General features: G+C 42.5%; 1 protein-coding gene across 2 annotated transcripts; it reads right to left on the minus strand.

Annotated features, from left to right (window-relative positions):
- Positions 1-834: 834 nt before the first annotated feature.
- Positions 835-7,935, minus strand: GPRC5D (G protein-coupled receptor class C group 5 member D). 2 transcript variants are annotated; one of them, XM_020883779.2, is made up of 4 exons: positions 7,677-7,935; positions 6,025-6,960; positions 2,177-2,245; positions 835-1,083 (listed from the first exon to the last, which is right to left on the minus strand). In XM_020883779.2, exons 2-4 carry the CDS (start codon positions 6,917-6,919, stop codon positions 1,076-1,078), a joined length of 972 nt encoding a protein of 323 aa, XP_020739438.1. In that variant the 5' UTR covers positions 6,920-6,960; positions 7,677-7,935; the 3' UTR covers positions 835-1,075. The 2 variants fall into 2 exon arrangements, with proteins under 2 accessions (XP_020739438.1, XP_020739439.1); XM_020883780.2 differs by lacking the exon at positions 2,177-2,245.
- Positions 7,936-15,616: the final 7,681 nt, after the last annotated feature.

The raw sequence follows: 15,616 nt of genomic DNA on the forward strand, positions 1-15,616 counted from the left end.
GAAGCTGGATGAGTGACTGTAGCGGGTTCCCAGCGAGGCTTTTCTCTCTTTCCTGAAACGTGTAAGCCTACAATTCCATTCCTCAGACAGCCTGAAGAAGACACTTTGCAGCCTTACAGCCCCCCAAATCTAACTACCACATGGTCCAAAGTTTGATCAAATAAAATGAGGATAAGCCTCAGAGGCAATCTGGTACGAAGAGGTTCAATTTTACCTTTACTAATTTTAGGGAAAACATCTTGGGAAACAGCATTAGCCATCCTATATGTCTTTAATGGGTTTACTGAAATTTGTCAGCTGACTCAAACACCTGTTACCTTTGAAACTAAATGAAACAAAATTGTGTTGAAGGTGTTGTTGTCATCATTTTTGGGATAAAAACTAGGAGGATGGGTGACAATGCTGCAATCCTTTATGAGCATCAACTCAGTGGCTCTTATCTGGCTGTTACTGGTTCATCAAAGCAGATCACTGACCTCAGTCATGTCTACGCCATACTTGCTGTCGTGGGAGTTCTTATGCTGTGGGAGAAACCTGCTGGATTGCAAGCCCATGAAATGTACAATTGTGGAGATCCTGAGGGTTCTGCTATGACATTTATTGCAAATTCTGGGTCAATCATATTTAGGGGCCCCTTTTAAAAAAATGGCTAGAGGAGTAATCCAATAGTAAGTTGCTACTGCCATCTGTACTTTGTTACATTAGCACGACCCTAAGTTCATCAAACTGAGGTCTTTTGGTCTCATTAGTAAGAGGCGCCAACTTGTCCTAGCATTACTGGGGAAGAGAATCTTTCAGTTACATGAATGAAGAAAGAGACACATAGTCATGGTAGGGTGGCCAGAAAGATTGTAATTATGCTTGAAGGGCAGTGTCCTGATGAAGGGCCCCAGATGGATGGAGAGGAGCAGGAGGCAGGGAAGGAAGGATGCTTTGTTGGCAGGTAGGCTTCCCACTTGCCCAGTGGGGTGACAGGATGATCTTCTGGGTTTTCACGACTCATGTTTTCTGTGGACTTTATAATTCTGCATCTTGCTGGGGGCTTCCTTTAGCCCATGGAATGAGATATGTGGCATCAACAATCTGCAACAGAAGAAATGCCATCAATAGCTTTCTCAGCCAACATAGGGGATGATACTCTGCAAAACTATGCCCGAAATATTATCATTTCACCATCATTTAATCCTTTGTTAATGAAACAAAAAAGAAAAAAAAATGTTGAGTCTACCCACATCATTTTTGCTCTTAGCCATTAATAAGAATCTGTTTGCAAAATTACTGGAAGTTGAAAGTAACCCAAGAAGTTCTTGGTGGGGATAGTGAAGATTTTCTCATCGTGTAAATACCCTCTGGAGGCTTAATTACAGCAAATGATATAGCTATGTCCTGGCCTGTGTGTCATTCCAGAGAAAGGCAACGTCAGATAACAGACCAAAGGGATTAACCTAGTTACAGTTGCCTAGTGCAGTTCATTGAACGAGCAGTCTGGGCATGGCTTTCTCTCTTGGATCTTAGTGACTTCTGACCCCATAATACAAGTGTGTCCCAAAGTGGTATTTTTGGCTGTTTGGCTTTGTTTGTCTTCAAGCCATCATGGCACAAATGTAAATTAACTCTGGTTCTACTCAGCAGTGTCCCTGTTTTTGCAGGCATAAAATGGGTGCACCCATCTGGGCGCCCAGATGATGCTGACAGACCCAGCCCAGTTCTTGGGGCGGCCCAGACAGTGACTCAGAGAGGCAGTCAGCATGGTCCAGGAGATGCGTTTAGACAACCGATGCTAAAAACAGTTCCTACACTCATGCATATTTCTAACCTCCCTCCCCCTTGTCCCCAAGGCGAAAAGTGAGCTTGCTCCTCTTCACTCTCACATGAACCTTTCAAGCTGCCATTTCTTTCAGGGACATTCACCTGCATCAGAATTTATTGCCAATGGCAGTGGCAGTGGGGCTTGGGAATGGTTTGGGAAGAAGCAAAAGGCAGGATTTAGCTTCATTGTGCTGCCTTGATGTGGATTCAGTCTGGATGGCTCAGGCTCCGCAGGTCTGGAGGAATGACCCTGCCCTGTCTATCTTCTACTGAGTCAGGAAAGCCACTGGAGAGGAAGCCTGATAGCTCGCCTGAGGAAGTGGGCTTCCTCCGTCCCTCCCTGGAGAATGCAGATGAGCACATTTACCTGCAGCTGAGTGGGGGCTACCATACGCAGTTAATGCTACATCCTCCTCAGCGCCATCACTGTCTCGGGCTGAAAGCCAAAGGGGGGAAGGTCTGGGTTAGTGTCAGAGGTTCACCTGGAAACAGCACCTTAGGAGGGTGGGGCTCAGTGGCTTGCAAGAGGCTCCTTCCTTTAAAAATAAATTCTCCACTGAGGCTACTTTTTTTTGTGTGTGTGATTTATAAAAGAGCATTGTTAAAGCTTTGGAGGAAGGTTGCATACAGATCACAACTGTGTACGCAGAAGTACCTCTGTGCTTAGTTAACTGAAGGAGCTGAAGCCTCATCGTCACTTTCTATGGTGAGCAAAAGTTGGTATTTGCAGGAAGGAAAATAATCTGAAGGGCTTGTGTTGGCAAGAACGTTTTTCTCCTGTTTTCCATCATTTGCTATTCATTGACTTGTTCTTTACATGGCATAGCTTCATTGTTTCTGTCTTAATACCTTCCAAAAAAAAATCATACTAGATTTGTCTGTAGATACTTAAACGAGGGATAGAAAAAAATACCCACAATAATGTGATTCTTTAAAATGCACATGGGTCTTGGTTTTAGCGAACTTGATAAAACAATTTTCTAAGTAATCTAAAACAGATGAAGTAGGCACTACTAGAATAGCAGCTTTCCTTTCATAAAAAAAGGTTCATGTCTGATATTCTAGATTTTTATTGCTTTTATTTATTTATTTATTGCCACATCCCAAGGCATGTGGGATCTTAGTTCCCTGACCAGGGATTGAACCCCCACTACCTGCAATGGAAGCGTGGAGTCTTAACCACTGGACCACCAGGGAAGTCCCCCTGATAGTCTAGGTTTAGGATCTTTGCAAATGATATCACACTAAAAAAAAAAAAAAAGATATCACACTAAAAATTCTCAGTTAAAAGAGCAATTGATTTTAAAAATTCAGTAGATACGCAGTTTTTCAGGAACATGTTTATATCACAGGGCACAGACTATTTATACCCATTTGCTTGGTGTTTTGTAGTAATATGCCTGATTGGATTTTTATTCTTCATCTAGATGTTTTTATATTTTGAGCTAAGTCCATATATCACTTTAGAGAGAATCTTTAAAGACTAATCTTTTGAAAGACTTCCAGGGAAATGAAATCCTTAATCCCCTTTGCTGATTTATTTCAGTGTACCAACTCTTTGCATTTAATCTGAATGCTTTGCGCTTCCATTTGAGTCTATTTCTACCATTCATCTTTAGCTGGAGACAGGAAACAGGACAGCAGCCTCTTGGGGAGAAGTCATCATGTGTGTGAAATTCCCTGCTAATCCCCTCTTGTTTTACTCTTCTCTTAACTGATTAATTCTGGCCTCAGAACCCAGTGGTAAATCAAATAATTATGTGACTGCAATCACAGCTATAAATCAGAAGACACACATGACAAATGCATGCCTCACAGACTGGAACAAAATGTGTTTTGGTGCAGAATTTAGAGAGAACCTGAATGTTGGTGAGAAAGGCACCTAAAGCTTAAGAACTACCATCTCCCTTTCATCTTCTTCACCTTCCCACGTAGGTCTATTGTTCTAACCCCTTCATCATCTTGGAGGTTTTCCACCAAGTCTCTCCAGATGCCCACACTTCTCCTCGTGGATCCCAGAGCTGGAATGGATATTCTTGTCAGGGACTGACCGACGCTGAGAACAAAGGCCTGACTGTTCTTGCTGACCGCACATCTGTCTACACAGCACTGCGACTGTTTCCTGAGCAGACAAAACCAAACACAGCTGTGAGCTGCTCCCCCACTGCCAACTCTTGACCCACAGCAACACTTAGAATTTTTTACATTATTGTTATTACATTGTACTGCTCTGGGTCTTATCTATCTTGCATCTCTTTGTATGTTTTTTTCCGAGCTAGGTGTCATCTCATACATTTTCCTGAGTTTGAATCATTCTTCTAATTTTTGACATCTGTACTTTTTTCCAGGTGACCTACATCCTGATTCCCTTCTCTAAGCTTAAGTTTCTGGTTATTCCACCCAGTTTTGGAGAGCAATCTACATGTTCTTTTCTACACCATCGGTTTTTCTTCCCACAAAATATCAAATTACATTGACAGAGACTATCTCTGGCAGAAATGGATTTTCTACCAATGCTCTAGTAATAAGGATAGTTATAAGGAAACACTGTGCTTTTGAAACCTCTTGTTTTTCCATAGGACATTTCTTAGAACACTAAATACCTGCCTAATCTTTGGGGGGTATGGAAAATTGATCACTACAGGTCCCAATGTGTTTTGGGTATTATGAAACACCAAGAACTCTCTTTCTCTGATTTTGTTTCCTAGAGACATATGACAGCAAACAAAGAAGACACAGAAGTTTTATCCTATTTTTTGGTGAGAACTATGAGAAGTCGTTTCAAGAAAGATTGACTCTGCAATTTTGCCACGAACCTCACATCATCAAAAGTAATGAGAAACTCATATAGGAAGGATGTATAGTCTCAATTTCCGATTCATGGTCAACTGAACTGAACAGAATTAATGGATGCAGCTATCTGAACAGGAATTAATTTGAATGTGTAATTAGCCATAGATTACAGCTCAAAAAGTGTACGACTTAACAGGAAAGCTTCTATTAATTTTTTTGAGCCTGGTGAATATAATGTGTGCTATGCAATATGTAAAATAACATCATCTTTGCACATTAGAAATACATTGTGAGAAATCAGATGCCTATTAAGACACAGAAATGGATGTAAAACTGTGATATTGGGTTATGAATAATGGGCCAGATGTTTCAGAAAGGAATTAATGAGTTTTGATGTCTTTCCAGATCACTGATATTAGCCATTTATTCCCCCAGGTTATTGGAGTCCAAATCTCCTTGTTATCATGGATAATACATTTTATTCTTTAACAATGTATAGTCAGGTGACTTGGTCTTACATAAGGATTCAAATCTGACCCAGAAATTATTATGAAAATGTCACATAAGCAAGTTCTTGATTTCCATTAATGATTACACATCTGAGCTTCTGCTCAGAATTCTCACTTAATGGCGCTTCCTGTCACTTTTTGTAAACCTTGAAGGCTCTCAAGAAGTGAATGGTTTGCAAAGTAGACATCCAGAAGTTATTAGGCTTTGTGACTCTAATGAGATGATGAGTCGTACGAATCAGTCTACTATGATGTTTGGGGAAGTTAATTTTGAGACTTAAATTTTAAAAATGTCAGTCACTGCTGCCAGGGGTGACTTTTGCACCTGACGGCCAAAATATCTGGACTTAGCATGCTATGTCATGCAAGGGCACGACCAAAGCCTAATTTGGGGCTGGTAAACTCATTTTATAGTGGGTGCCTTTCTTTATCCAGTAAGAATACTCAGAGCCACACCCTCTTTATTTAGGACCTCTGAGTCATTTCTGTCTTGGCCTCTCCTCATGAATCTCTGTATTCTGGATTAACTGATTTTTCAGAAAAGTTTAACTTTTCAGACTCTGTCTGCCTCTCTAGGCTTGAGCTATTTAGTTACCTCCCTAAGTCTTCCCTGGCGGTCCAGTCAGTAAAGAGTCTGCCTGCAATGCGGAAGACCTGGGTTCAGTCCCTGGGTCGGGCAGATCCTGTGGAGGAGGAAATGGCAACCCACTCCAGTATTCTTGCCTGGAGAATCCCATCGACAGAGGAGCCTGGTGGGCTACAGTCCATGGGGTCGCAAAGAATCAGACACGACTGAGCAACTAACGCTAGATCCTGACCATTCCCTCTTTGTTCTTTCCTGCTTTATCCTCTGGCCCTGTTTTTCCTCCTGCTTTGCTCACAGGAGAGCCTTCCCGAGTTCCCCAGAGAGTACCTCTTGAGAGCTCCTGGGTCTCTGCTCTGAAGCTGCGTTCGTAAGTCGGGAGCGGGCAGGCATTGCTTGGCAGGGGGCAATCCTGCTGACATGATCGGTAGAGAATGCACAGCTCCGGGACGATGTACAGCAGCAGGAAAACCCACGCGTTGGTGACCAGGGCGATGCAGATGACGGGGTCGTCCCACTGGGGCTGCCGCTGGAGCTGTGTGTTGCCCCTCATGAGCATGGAGATCCACACCACCCAGATGATGATGGAGACGAGCACCGTGACAAAGATGAACCTGCCGTGCTGCTTCCAGTTCTCACAAGGGCCGCAGAAGGTGGTCTTGGAGACAAAGAACGTGAGGGCCATCAGGAAGAGGACGTAGATCAGGAGGACCACGAAGTCCACGTTGAGCTGATAGGGCGTCATGTGCACAAACATGCCACCCCTGGTCATGATGAGAGTCACGTACTCAATGGCGATGATGGTCTGCAGCAGGCTGACCCCAATAGCAATGCACAGAATTGTCGTCCAAGAGAAGGAGACTCGACCCCGGACCAGCTTCACGAGGTTGGAGGCGTGAGCCAAGAGGCACGAGAAGCAGAGAGCAAAGAGGACCCCAAAGAGAAAGTAGCGGATGGGGGCAGTCTGCTGATTGAGCTGGATGATGAAGGCAAAAGCAAGGCCAAAGAGCCCTAGCACACCCAGGAGGAAGAGGAACTGGGTGGGGAGGACATTCCAGTGGGCACAGTCTTGGACCCTTCTCATGAGGAAGAGAAATGCCAGGAGCAGCAGAACTGTGACCACTATGCCGACTGCTGCCAGGGACTCCAGAACGATGCCCCATGCTCCCTCAGTGTCACAGAGGAAGTAATAGTCCCCCGTGGACTCCTTGCAGTCCTCATACATGGTGACTTGTTGGTACCTCACTAGAACAATCTTCTGTTCCCCTGCAAAAAAAAACCCAAGATGAAACAAACATGACTTTACCTTCACCCACAAGAACGTCTGCTGGGTAGTCCTGGACAGGACACTACAATATCTCTGATTCCCAGATGAAGATGCCTGGACACATTGAATGAAATAGCTCAGAACTATCCACCCCTCAAAACTATCCTAGCTCCGTCCTGCTAGGAAAGGAGAACCATCTTCATTTGAGGCCTCTGGATCATTCATGAATTTCATGTCATAATTTCCACCAAGGCTTTTTGAAGCCTAAGGCAGAATTTTTTTCATAAAGATGGGGTGTGTGACAATATCTGCATGGTTGCTGGACTCTGGTTATAGCAGGCCCCAGAAAAAGGGTTGCCAACATTAATGGACCATTTGATCATTCAAGACATGAGGTGCTGCTCAAAGGAGACAGGCTCTTCCCGGTCATTTTAATGAGTGTTCCTTCTTTTAATTCAAGTCAATCCAACACATTATGCTTAAATACCCACTGTTCATTTGTCAAAGAATTTTACAAAGTGGTCTCTGCCCTCAATTAATTTTTTTGGAGAGTGTAGCACCAAACTGTCTTGAGTAGGGTTGTCTAGAAAAAAAAATCACACATATTCATTTGGAAACAAGTACCTAGCAGCTGAATACCCCCCAATTCCACTCCCCTCTGGCTTGAGTGACCCAGGCCAACAGCTGAGGGCATGGTCCCTTCATTCCCACTTACCTCCTCTGTGTCCACGCTGGAGGCTGAGGCTGTAGTGGCTGCGAGGTTGTAACTGCCAATGAGTAAGAAAGAGACAACCTCAGTGTCTTTAATCTCTCCCCAAATGGGCGGAAGGATGGAGGCACCCACTGGGGTTCCTACAGCGCCTATAAAAAGAACCGGAAGGTCAGAAAGACACACCTATTCAAGTTTCCCAGCAGCCTGTCTACACAGACTTCTTTGGTGAGAACAACTGTTTCTCATTTTACTGCTAACCAGAGGCACCTTGACCTTAGGGAGGTCCTGAAGGGGGGTGTGGCTTTAGGAAAGACCGCCTCTTCCCCACAGGTGCTGATGTGATGGGGGGCTGCAAAAGGCCTTCCCTTGGCCACATGAGGACACGTCATTCTTCTTCTGACCTACTCCCTACAAGGACCTTCTCAAGTGGCTCGGTGGTAAAGAATCTGCCCGCAATGCAGGAGACTCGGGTTCTATCCCTGGGTCAGGAAGATCCCCTGGAAAAGGAAATGGTAACCCACTCCAGTGTTCTTGCCTGGAAAATTCCATGGAGAGAGGAGACAGGTGGGATACAGTTCATGAGGTTGTAAGAGTTGGACATGACTTAGTGACTAAACCACCACCACCACTCCCTACAAAGCCATCTCCAGAGTCTTTCCCACATCTTGATTTTGATCTTAAGATCCAAAGGAGCATCCTTTCCAAAGGAATCAAAGGTTGGCTGAGCCATAAACGATTAGAAGGATCATGCACATTAAAAGGTCCACTGGTTGCCATCTCTGTGACTTCAGGGAAATTTGACTTTTCTACTCTGCCACTTTCCTCTCCTTTGGAGGTCCTTCCTCAAGCTTTGGCTGCCCATAAGGTGGGGGCTCCACCTGGACCAGCTCTTCTGGGATTGCCAAGGCCTTTGGTATAACTTCCCTCTCTCCTTGCTCCCCTCACCCTTATCAGAATGCACTCTTATTGGGTCTCATTCCACTGAGGCTTTCCCAGGGCCCAAGACAGAAGAATGTGCAATTAACAGTTCCAGCTTATGTTGGTATAACATATTCTTTTTCTCTTGTGGTGATGTATAATACAGAACACAGGACAGGGTCCAGGCTATCTGACCATAGGCCACCCCTAATCCCCCCCCTTCAAATTTACTTACTCTTTGGTTCTTTTCCTGGATATTTGCATTTTTTAAAAATGTTTGAAGGTTTTAGTTTCATTCTTAAAATTAATTATTTTTAAAATTTTAATTTAATTTGATCAAAAAAGTGTTATTGGGATATAGTTGATTTACAATGTTGGTTTTATATGTACAGCAAAGTGAATCAATTATCCATACACCTACATCTTCTCTTTCTTTAGATTCTTTTCCTGTATAGGCCATTATAGTGTATTGAGTCGAGTTCCCTGTACTGTACAGTAGGTTCCTACTACTTATCTATAATTAATTTCTAAAAATGGAAAATATAGTTGATTTACAATGTTGTGTTATTTCACATCTGAACCACTTGACTGTGTGTATATATATTATTTTTTCATATTCTTTTCCATTATGGTTTATTATGGGTTATTGAATATATGGATATTTGCTTCTAAAATATTATTTACTTATTTATTTTTTGGCATGTGGTGTCTTAGTTCCTTGGCCAGGAATTAAACCTGCACCCCTGTAGTGGAAGCATCGAGTATTAACTGGTGAACCACCAGGGAAGCTCCAACAGGGGACTTCTAAAGACCCTAATCAGTACTTTTTAGTGTGGTTTCAAGTCTCCCCATGATCCGGCCCCTCCTTCCACCATCCAACCATATTTCTTTCTCCTCTCCAGGCCTTGTTTTTCTTTCAGGTCAGTTTTCTCCCTCCCATCTGCTCACCTTTTCTTAGAGGTTGTCCCTGTCCTGAACTGCCTTTTATTCTATTCCCATTTATCCTCTGTGCTCGATTCCCATTGATCCTGCTTCTTACCCAAGTACTTTCTCTGCCTCCATGATCTAGTTCATCTTATCTCCTCTGTGAGTGTTCCTTCCTGCCCTCATCACTCTGGCCTTCACTGATCACTCCCTCAGGAAACTTCACAGTCTGTACTGTCCAAAGTCATGGAAATAATATTTTCTGCCCATTTTATTTGTATTAATCACTTTATGAAAAACTATAAGAAATAAAATGAATTTAAATAATAATAAAACAGAAACAGACTCACAGACTTAGTGAAGGAACTTATGGTTACCAGCGGAGAAGGAAGAAGGGAAAGGATAATCAGGGAGTTTGGGATCGATATGTACACACTGCTATATTTAAAATGGATAACCAACAAGGTTCTACTGTATAGTACAGGGAACTCTGCTCAATGCTATATGGCAGCCTGGAATGAAGGGGCATTTGGTGAGAATGGATACATGTATAGTGTGGTTTCAAGTCTCCTGTGATCTGGGCCATGTAGGGCTGGGTCCCTTGGCATTGCACCTGACACTATCACAATATTGTTAATCGGCTATACCCTGATACAAAATAAAAAGTTAAAAAATAATAAATAATAATAAAAACAATTGTCATTGTTGTTGATCAGTTACTAAGTCGTGTCTGACTCTGCGATCCCATGGACTGCAGCATGCCAGGCTTCCCTGTTCTTCACCGTCTCCTGGAGTTTGTTCAAACTCATGTCCGTTGAGTCGGTGATGCCATCCAACCATCTCATCCTCTATCGTCCCCTTTTCCGGCCCTCAATCTTTCCCAACGTCAGGGTCTTTTCCAATAAAAATAATTTCTTAATTTCTTTTATTTGTAATTCATCCCTTTGGTTAGATTTATAGCTGCTTGGGGGTTAGGCTCCACATTTTATGTCCTCATAGCACCTGGCCCTGCAGGAAGCACCTCCTAGGTGATGGATGAACTGATTAATGGAATGTATCTAAGGATAGAATTCCAGGCTGCATGAAGTTACTTTTTAGCAATGTGCTTTTCCAACCCATGCTTTTAAATGGAAGCCACCTGAGATAAGAATCTTAACAAACTCTGGACAAATTCATTCTGAAGTGGTATTCTATCATCTAGAATCTCCTTAACTTTAAAAAGCGTGGGGTTTTTTTTTTTTTTTTTCTTCAGTTTGAGAGAAGACTATTTTAGAGAGAAGCGTCCTCACCTTTACTGGCTTTGGGCACAATCACGGTCTGTCTGAAGCTGTAAAAGCTTATCTATAAAGTTTACATTAAGGGTAAAGGGATTTTCCAGATGCTGAAATACGACATCTGGGAGGATTCACCCAAAGACATCTGTGAATGGTGAAGTTGCTGTTAGGCCAGCAGGTGAGGATTTCCCATTGAATTCTTCCAAGATGACCATTTTGGTGACCTTTGGAGGAGAGACAGAGAAGGTCAACCCCTCTGGCTTTAGTCATGGGCATTCCTCACTGTTGTGAGGTTAGAGTTCCTGGCATACTTGTCTTCTAAGGAGATTCCTCCTGACCCCCTGATGGCTTGAGGCAGGTGAATTAATGGGTTAAAGACCACAAAGCCCTTTGAGCACCTTAGATAAAAGAACTGTCTCAGGTACTAATTATTGTTATTTTAAAATCTAGGGTAATAGAGTTAGCCCATCTTCTCCAGGCCCTAAGGAAAGAGGGCTCCCTTTGCCTACACACATTCAAATTACTCACATCTCTTTCCTTTTGTCTTTTATGCTGTGACAACATCACACCAAACAGCTCAGACTTTGATGAATCAAAGCATATTGATTACAACAAGTCCATTAAAAACGGAGATAAAACTGTCAAGAGGCCAAACGCCTTTTGCCAAACATCTTTCTGTGTTGTTTCCTTCTCCTAGAAACAGAGCTGGAGGGAATGTTAGAGGTGACCTAATCTAACCCTTTCATTAATAATAATAAGGAAGCCACCATAATAATAGGAGGAATTTAACAACAGGGAGGCGGAGGCCCAGAGAGATGAAGGGAGGTACCCAAGAGACGGGATGTTAGGGGAGACAGCCAGCATTGTCTGACTCCTGGTCCCATTCTTGCTGCTGCACCAGGTTACTTTCCTGATATGTTTCATATTGTGAGGACCAGCCCTAAGAGGAATAAGCCCTTAGATGTGGCAAATGGATCAGGATCAGAAAGAAAGAAAAATGTTCATTAGGAGAGTGCATTATATACCCTTTATCCCCAAACAGCTGTCATTGTTGTTCAATTGCTCAGTCGTGTCCAACTCTTTGCGACCCCATGAACTGCAACATACCAGCCTTCCCTGTCCTTCACTATCTCCCGGAGTTTCCTCAAACTTATGTCCATTGAGTTGGTGATGCCATTCCACCATCTCATCCTCTGTCGTCCCCTTCTCCTCCTGCCTTCAATCCCAGCATCAGGATCTTTTCCAATGAGTCAGCTTTTTGCATCAGGAGGCCAAAATATTGGAGCTTCAGCTGTCATGGTAAACATGTGAGGACCAGCTGTATGAGATGGGTTGATCTGGCTGGGAGGAACATCGCTGATTCTTTTGCTCACTGGCCTTTCCAGACCTGGCTTCATGGGATTGCCACGAGTGTAGCTGTTTAGGGCCCAAAACACAGAGGGCTCCTGTGCTAGAGTCTAATGTCCCGCCATCACCATCTTGAAATTCTTAATAATTTAATCTTGAATTTGTGTTTTATTTATTTTTAATGAAAAAGCCGTTGGCTTTAAAAAAATTTTTTTAAAGAAGTTTATTTATTGCATTCGTGATTTTAAGTCCCTGATATGGGCTTGAACAGGTGTCTCCTGCAGTGGAAAGGGGGAGTCTTAACCCTTGAACCACCAGGGAAGTCCCTGAATTTATGAGTGAAGTCAGATGGGACTTGGAGCCTAGGCTCATGCATGATCCTGCCTCCCATCTCTTTTGTGTCTCATCACTTGCCTATCTCCCTGGGACAGGTTCTTGGCCACCCTCTCTCTGCCACCCCTTGGGGCCCCAGGGCCTCTGGTTTCCCCATTTCTGCCCCTGTCCCTAGACTCCCTCCACACTCCACCTGGGCTCACCTGTCTGACATGGGTTGGGGTGATAGGCCCTTTGAAAGGGGGGATTGATTTATGTCCAGGCAGGATACTACATTTTCATTTTGCACTGGGTCATGCAAATTATGCTTTTGAACTGTGGTGTTGGAGAAGACTCTTGAGAGTCCCTTGGACTGCAGGGAGATCAAACCAGTCAATCCTAAAGGAAATCAGTCCTGAATATTCATTGCAAGGACTGATGCTGAAGCTGAAACTTCAGTACCTTGGCCACCTGATGCAAAGAACTGACTCATTGGAAAAGACCCTGATGCTGGGAAAGATTGAAAGCAGGAGGAGAAGGGAATGACAGAGGATGAGATGGTTGGATGGCATCACCGACTCGATGGACGTGAGTTTGAACAGGCTCCGGTAGTTGGTGATGGACAGGGAAGCCTGGCGTATTAGAGTTCATGGGGTCGAAAAGAGTCGGACATGACTGAGCAACTGAACTGACTGATGCAAATTATGTAACTAGCCCTGGTCATCTCCTTCAATTTTCTGGCATATAATGGCTAACTTGATCAAATTCCTTTCAGGATGTTAATATTGTAGAGTTTAATTGTATATTATAATATGAAGTTATTAATAGTTGTGAAGAACTGCAGTGTTTTATTTGGGTCAGCAAACTGTGAAAACTCTAAACCAAGCCTTATTTAATTAATAGAGTATTTGGGGGGAGGGAAGTCATCTGACATTTTTCTCCAGTTTTTGCCTATTATAACATTTTAATTGAACTAATATGTTGTTGTTGAGTCACTAAGTCGTGTCCAACTCTTTGTGACCCCATGGACTGTAGCCCGCCAGGCTCCTCTGTCCATGGAATTTCCCAGGCAACAATACTATAGTGGGTTGCTGTTTTCCTCCCCAGGGAATCTTCCTGACCCAGGGATCGAATGTGGGTCTCCTGCATTGGCAGAAGGATTCTTTACCACCAAGCCACCAGGGAAGCCCTAACTAATATACATTGCTATTACACTGGGTTGTTTATCATTATTAGAAGAAAGCAGATGATGGGAAAAATATAGAGGTATGTTAAAGTTCAACTTCTGGATACGGAAGTGTAAACATGACAATACTGAGAAAAATGTTGATTAATAAAAATTTTTATCTATTTGAGCTATATTCTGAAAAGGAAGAAGTAGAAGCAAGGTCTTATAATGAAAATTATTTAAATGTGATTTTAAATATATGCAAAACAACAGAAGTGAGACTCAACATATAATTTATAATGAAATTTTTATAAAAGACAACTTAAAATATTCAAAATTAAAAACATATCCAGGGAAACAACATGGTATCCTGTCAATAAATCCTATACATATTTCCAAAGGTAAAATATATGAATTTATCAATGATTTCTAAGTTATCATCTACTATTAATGAAAGAAGCTTCTAGTCATCTATTTAGCAATATACTGTGTGTGTGTGTGTGTGTGTGTGTGTGTGTGTGTGTGTTCAGTGGCTAATTTGGGTCCTACTCTTTGCAGACTCTATGGACTATAGACCCCCAGGCTCTTCTGTCCATGGGGTTCTCCAGGCAAGAATGCTGGAATGGATTTCCATTTCCTTCTCCAGGGGATCTGCCCGACCTAGAAATCAAACTTGTGTCTACTGCATTGGCAGGTGGATTCTTTACCACTGAACCCTCAGGGGAGCCCAACAATATATTAGGTGGCAAAAAACCAAATGGGGCACACAGCTGCTAAAAATTAATTCTTTCAGGATATATGTTGTTGTGTTAGTCACTCAGTTGTGCCCAACTCTGTGACCCCATGGGATCACACCAGGCTCCTCTGCCCATGGGATTTTCCTGGCAAGAGTACTGGAGTGGGTTGCCATTTCCTTCTCCAGGAGATCATCCCGACTCAGGGATTGAACTCAGGTCTCCTGCACTGCAGGCAGATTCTTTACCAACTGAGCTACCAGGACAGCCCCATGGAATAGTACATATGATTTTTGAGGATAAAATGATAAATCAGCTAACAGTGAAAAATTATACCTTCAGTATCCCATAATAGTTCACCAAATCTGTATTACTACAGAGCATAGGGAAGCAATGTTTTAACGAAATTTCAGTGTGATGTAGAGTCTGTGATTCAGCTTGATAAAAGCACTTTTGATGAGATTAGAAATGAGTGAAAAAAAAAATTTTTATAGAGGATTTCTTGTGCTGTTTAATTTCACTCACACTGGATTAGGTATGATCTCTGAGTTGGAAAAATAGATTGTTAATTCAATTGTTTAAACTAGAAAAACTGTAAAGGATTTACAAACTTAGACAACAAATGTGACCAAAAATATGGCAGAGTTATCAAAAATGGTTAAAAATGACTAACAACCCTGGTTTATTCATCATGAAGCTTTGTAACCTAAAGATACTTCACTTGAACCTCCTGGATTTCTTGAAATCAAATGAACTGCCAGTGAGCAAAACTTTTAGACATATTTTGTTCACATGTTGGAACTGACTATATCCACTTACTGCACACGGTGGAATTCCTGGTTGCCAGAAGGTACCAGGAATTAAGCTGAGCATAATACATAAACTCAGAAATAAGATGTCGACTTCTTGAGTTGAAAAACTATCTCATTTGGCCAATATTTGACATGATATTTGGATAATAAAAGTGTGCTTTTAACTGCTTGTTTGAACATTCTTGAGTACAATTTTGGAAGAAAACCATGGTATATTTTAACGTGTCAAACACGTTTGAAGATTCCAAGAAATGTGGCAGTTTTAGAAGAGGGCTGTAATTCATCAAGAGATGGGGTTGAATTCCCCTCCACTTGAAGCTCTGGCTGGCCTTAGTGATTCTCTTGTAACCAATAAAATGGGGTGGAGGTGACGATATGCAATTTCTGCCAAGGCTAGGTCAAAATGTGCCTTCCAGCTTCAGTTTTGGTCCCTTGGAATACTCTGGATTATTTC

This window comes from Odocoileus virginianus, chromosome 23, assembly GCF_023699985.2.
Source record: "Odocoileus virginianus isolate 20LAN1187 ecotype Illinois chromosome 23, Ovbor_1.2, whole genome shotgun sequence".
Lineage (NCBI taxonomy): Eukaryota > Metazoa > Chordata > Mammalia > Artiodactyla > Cervidae > Odocoileus > Odocoileus virginianus.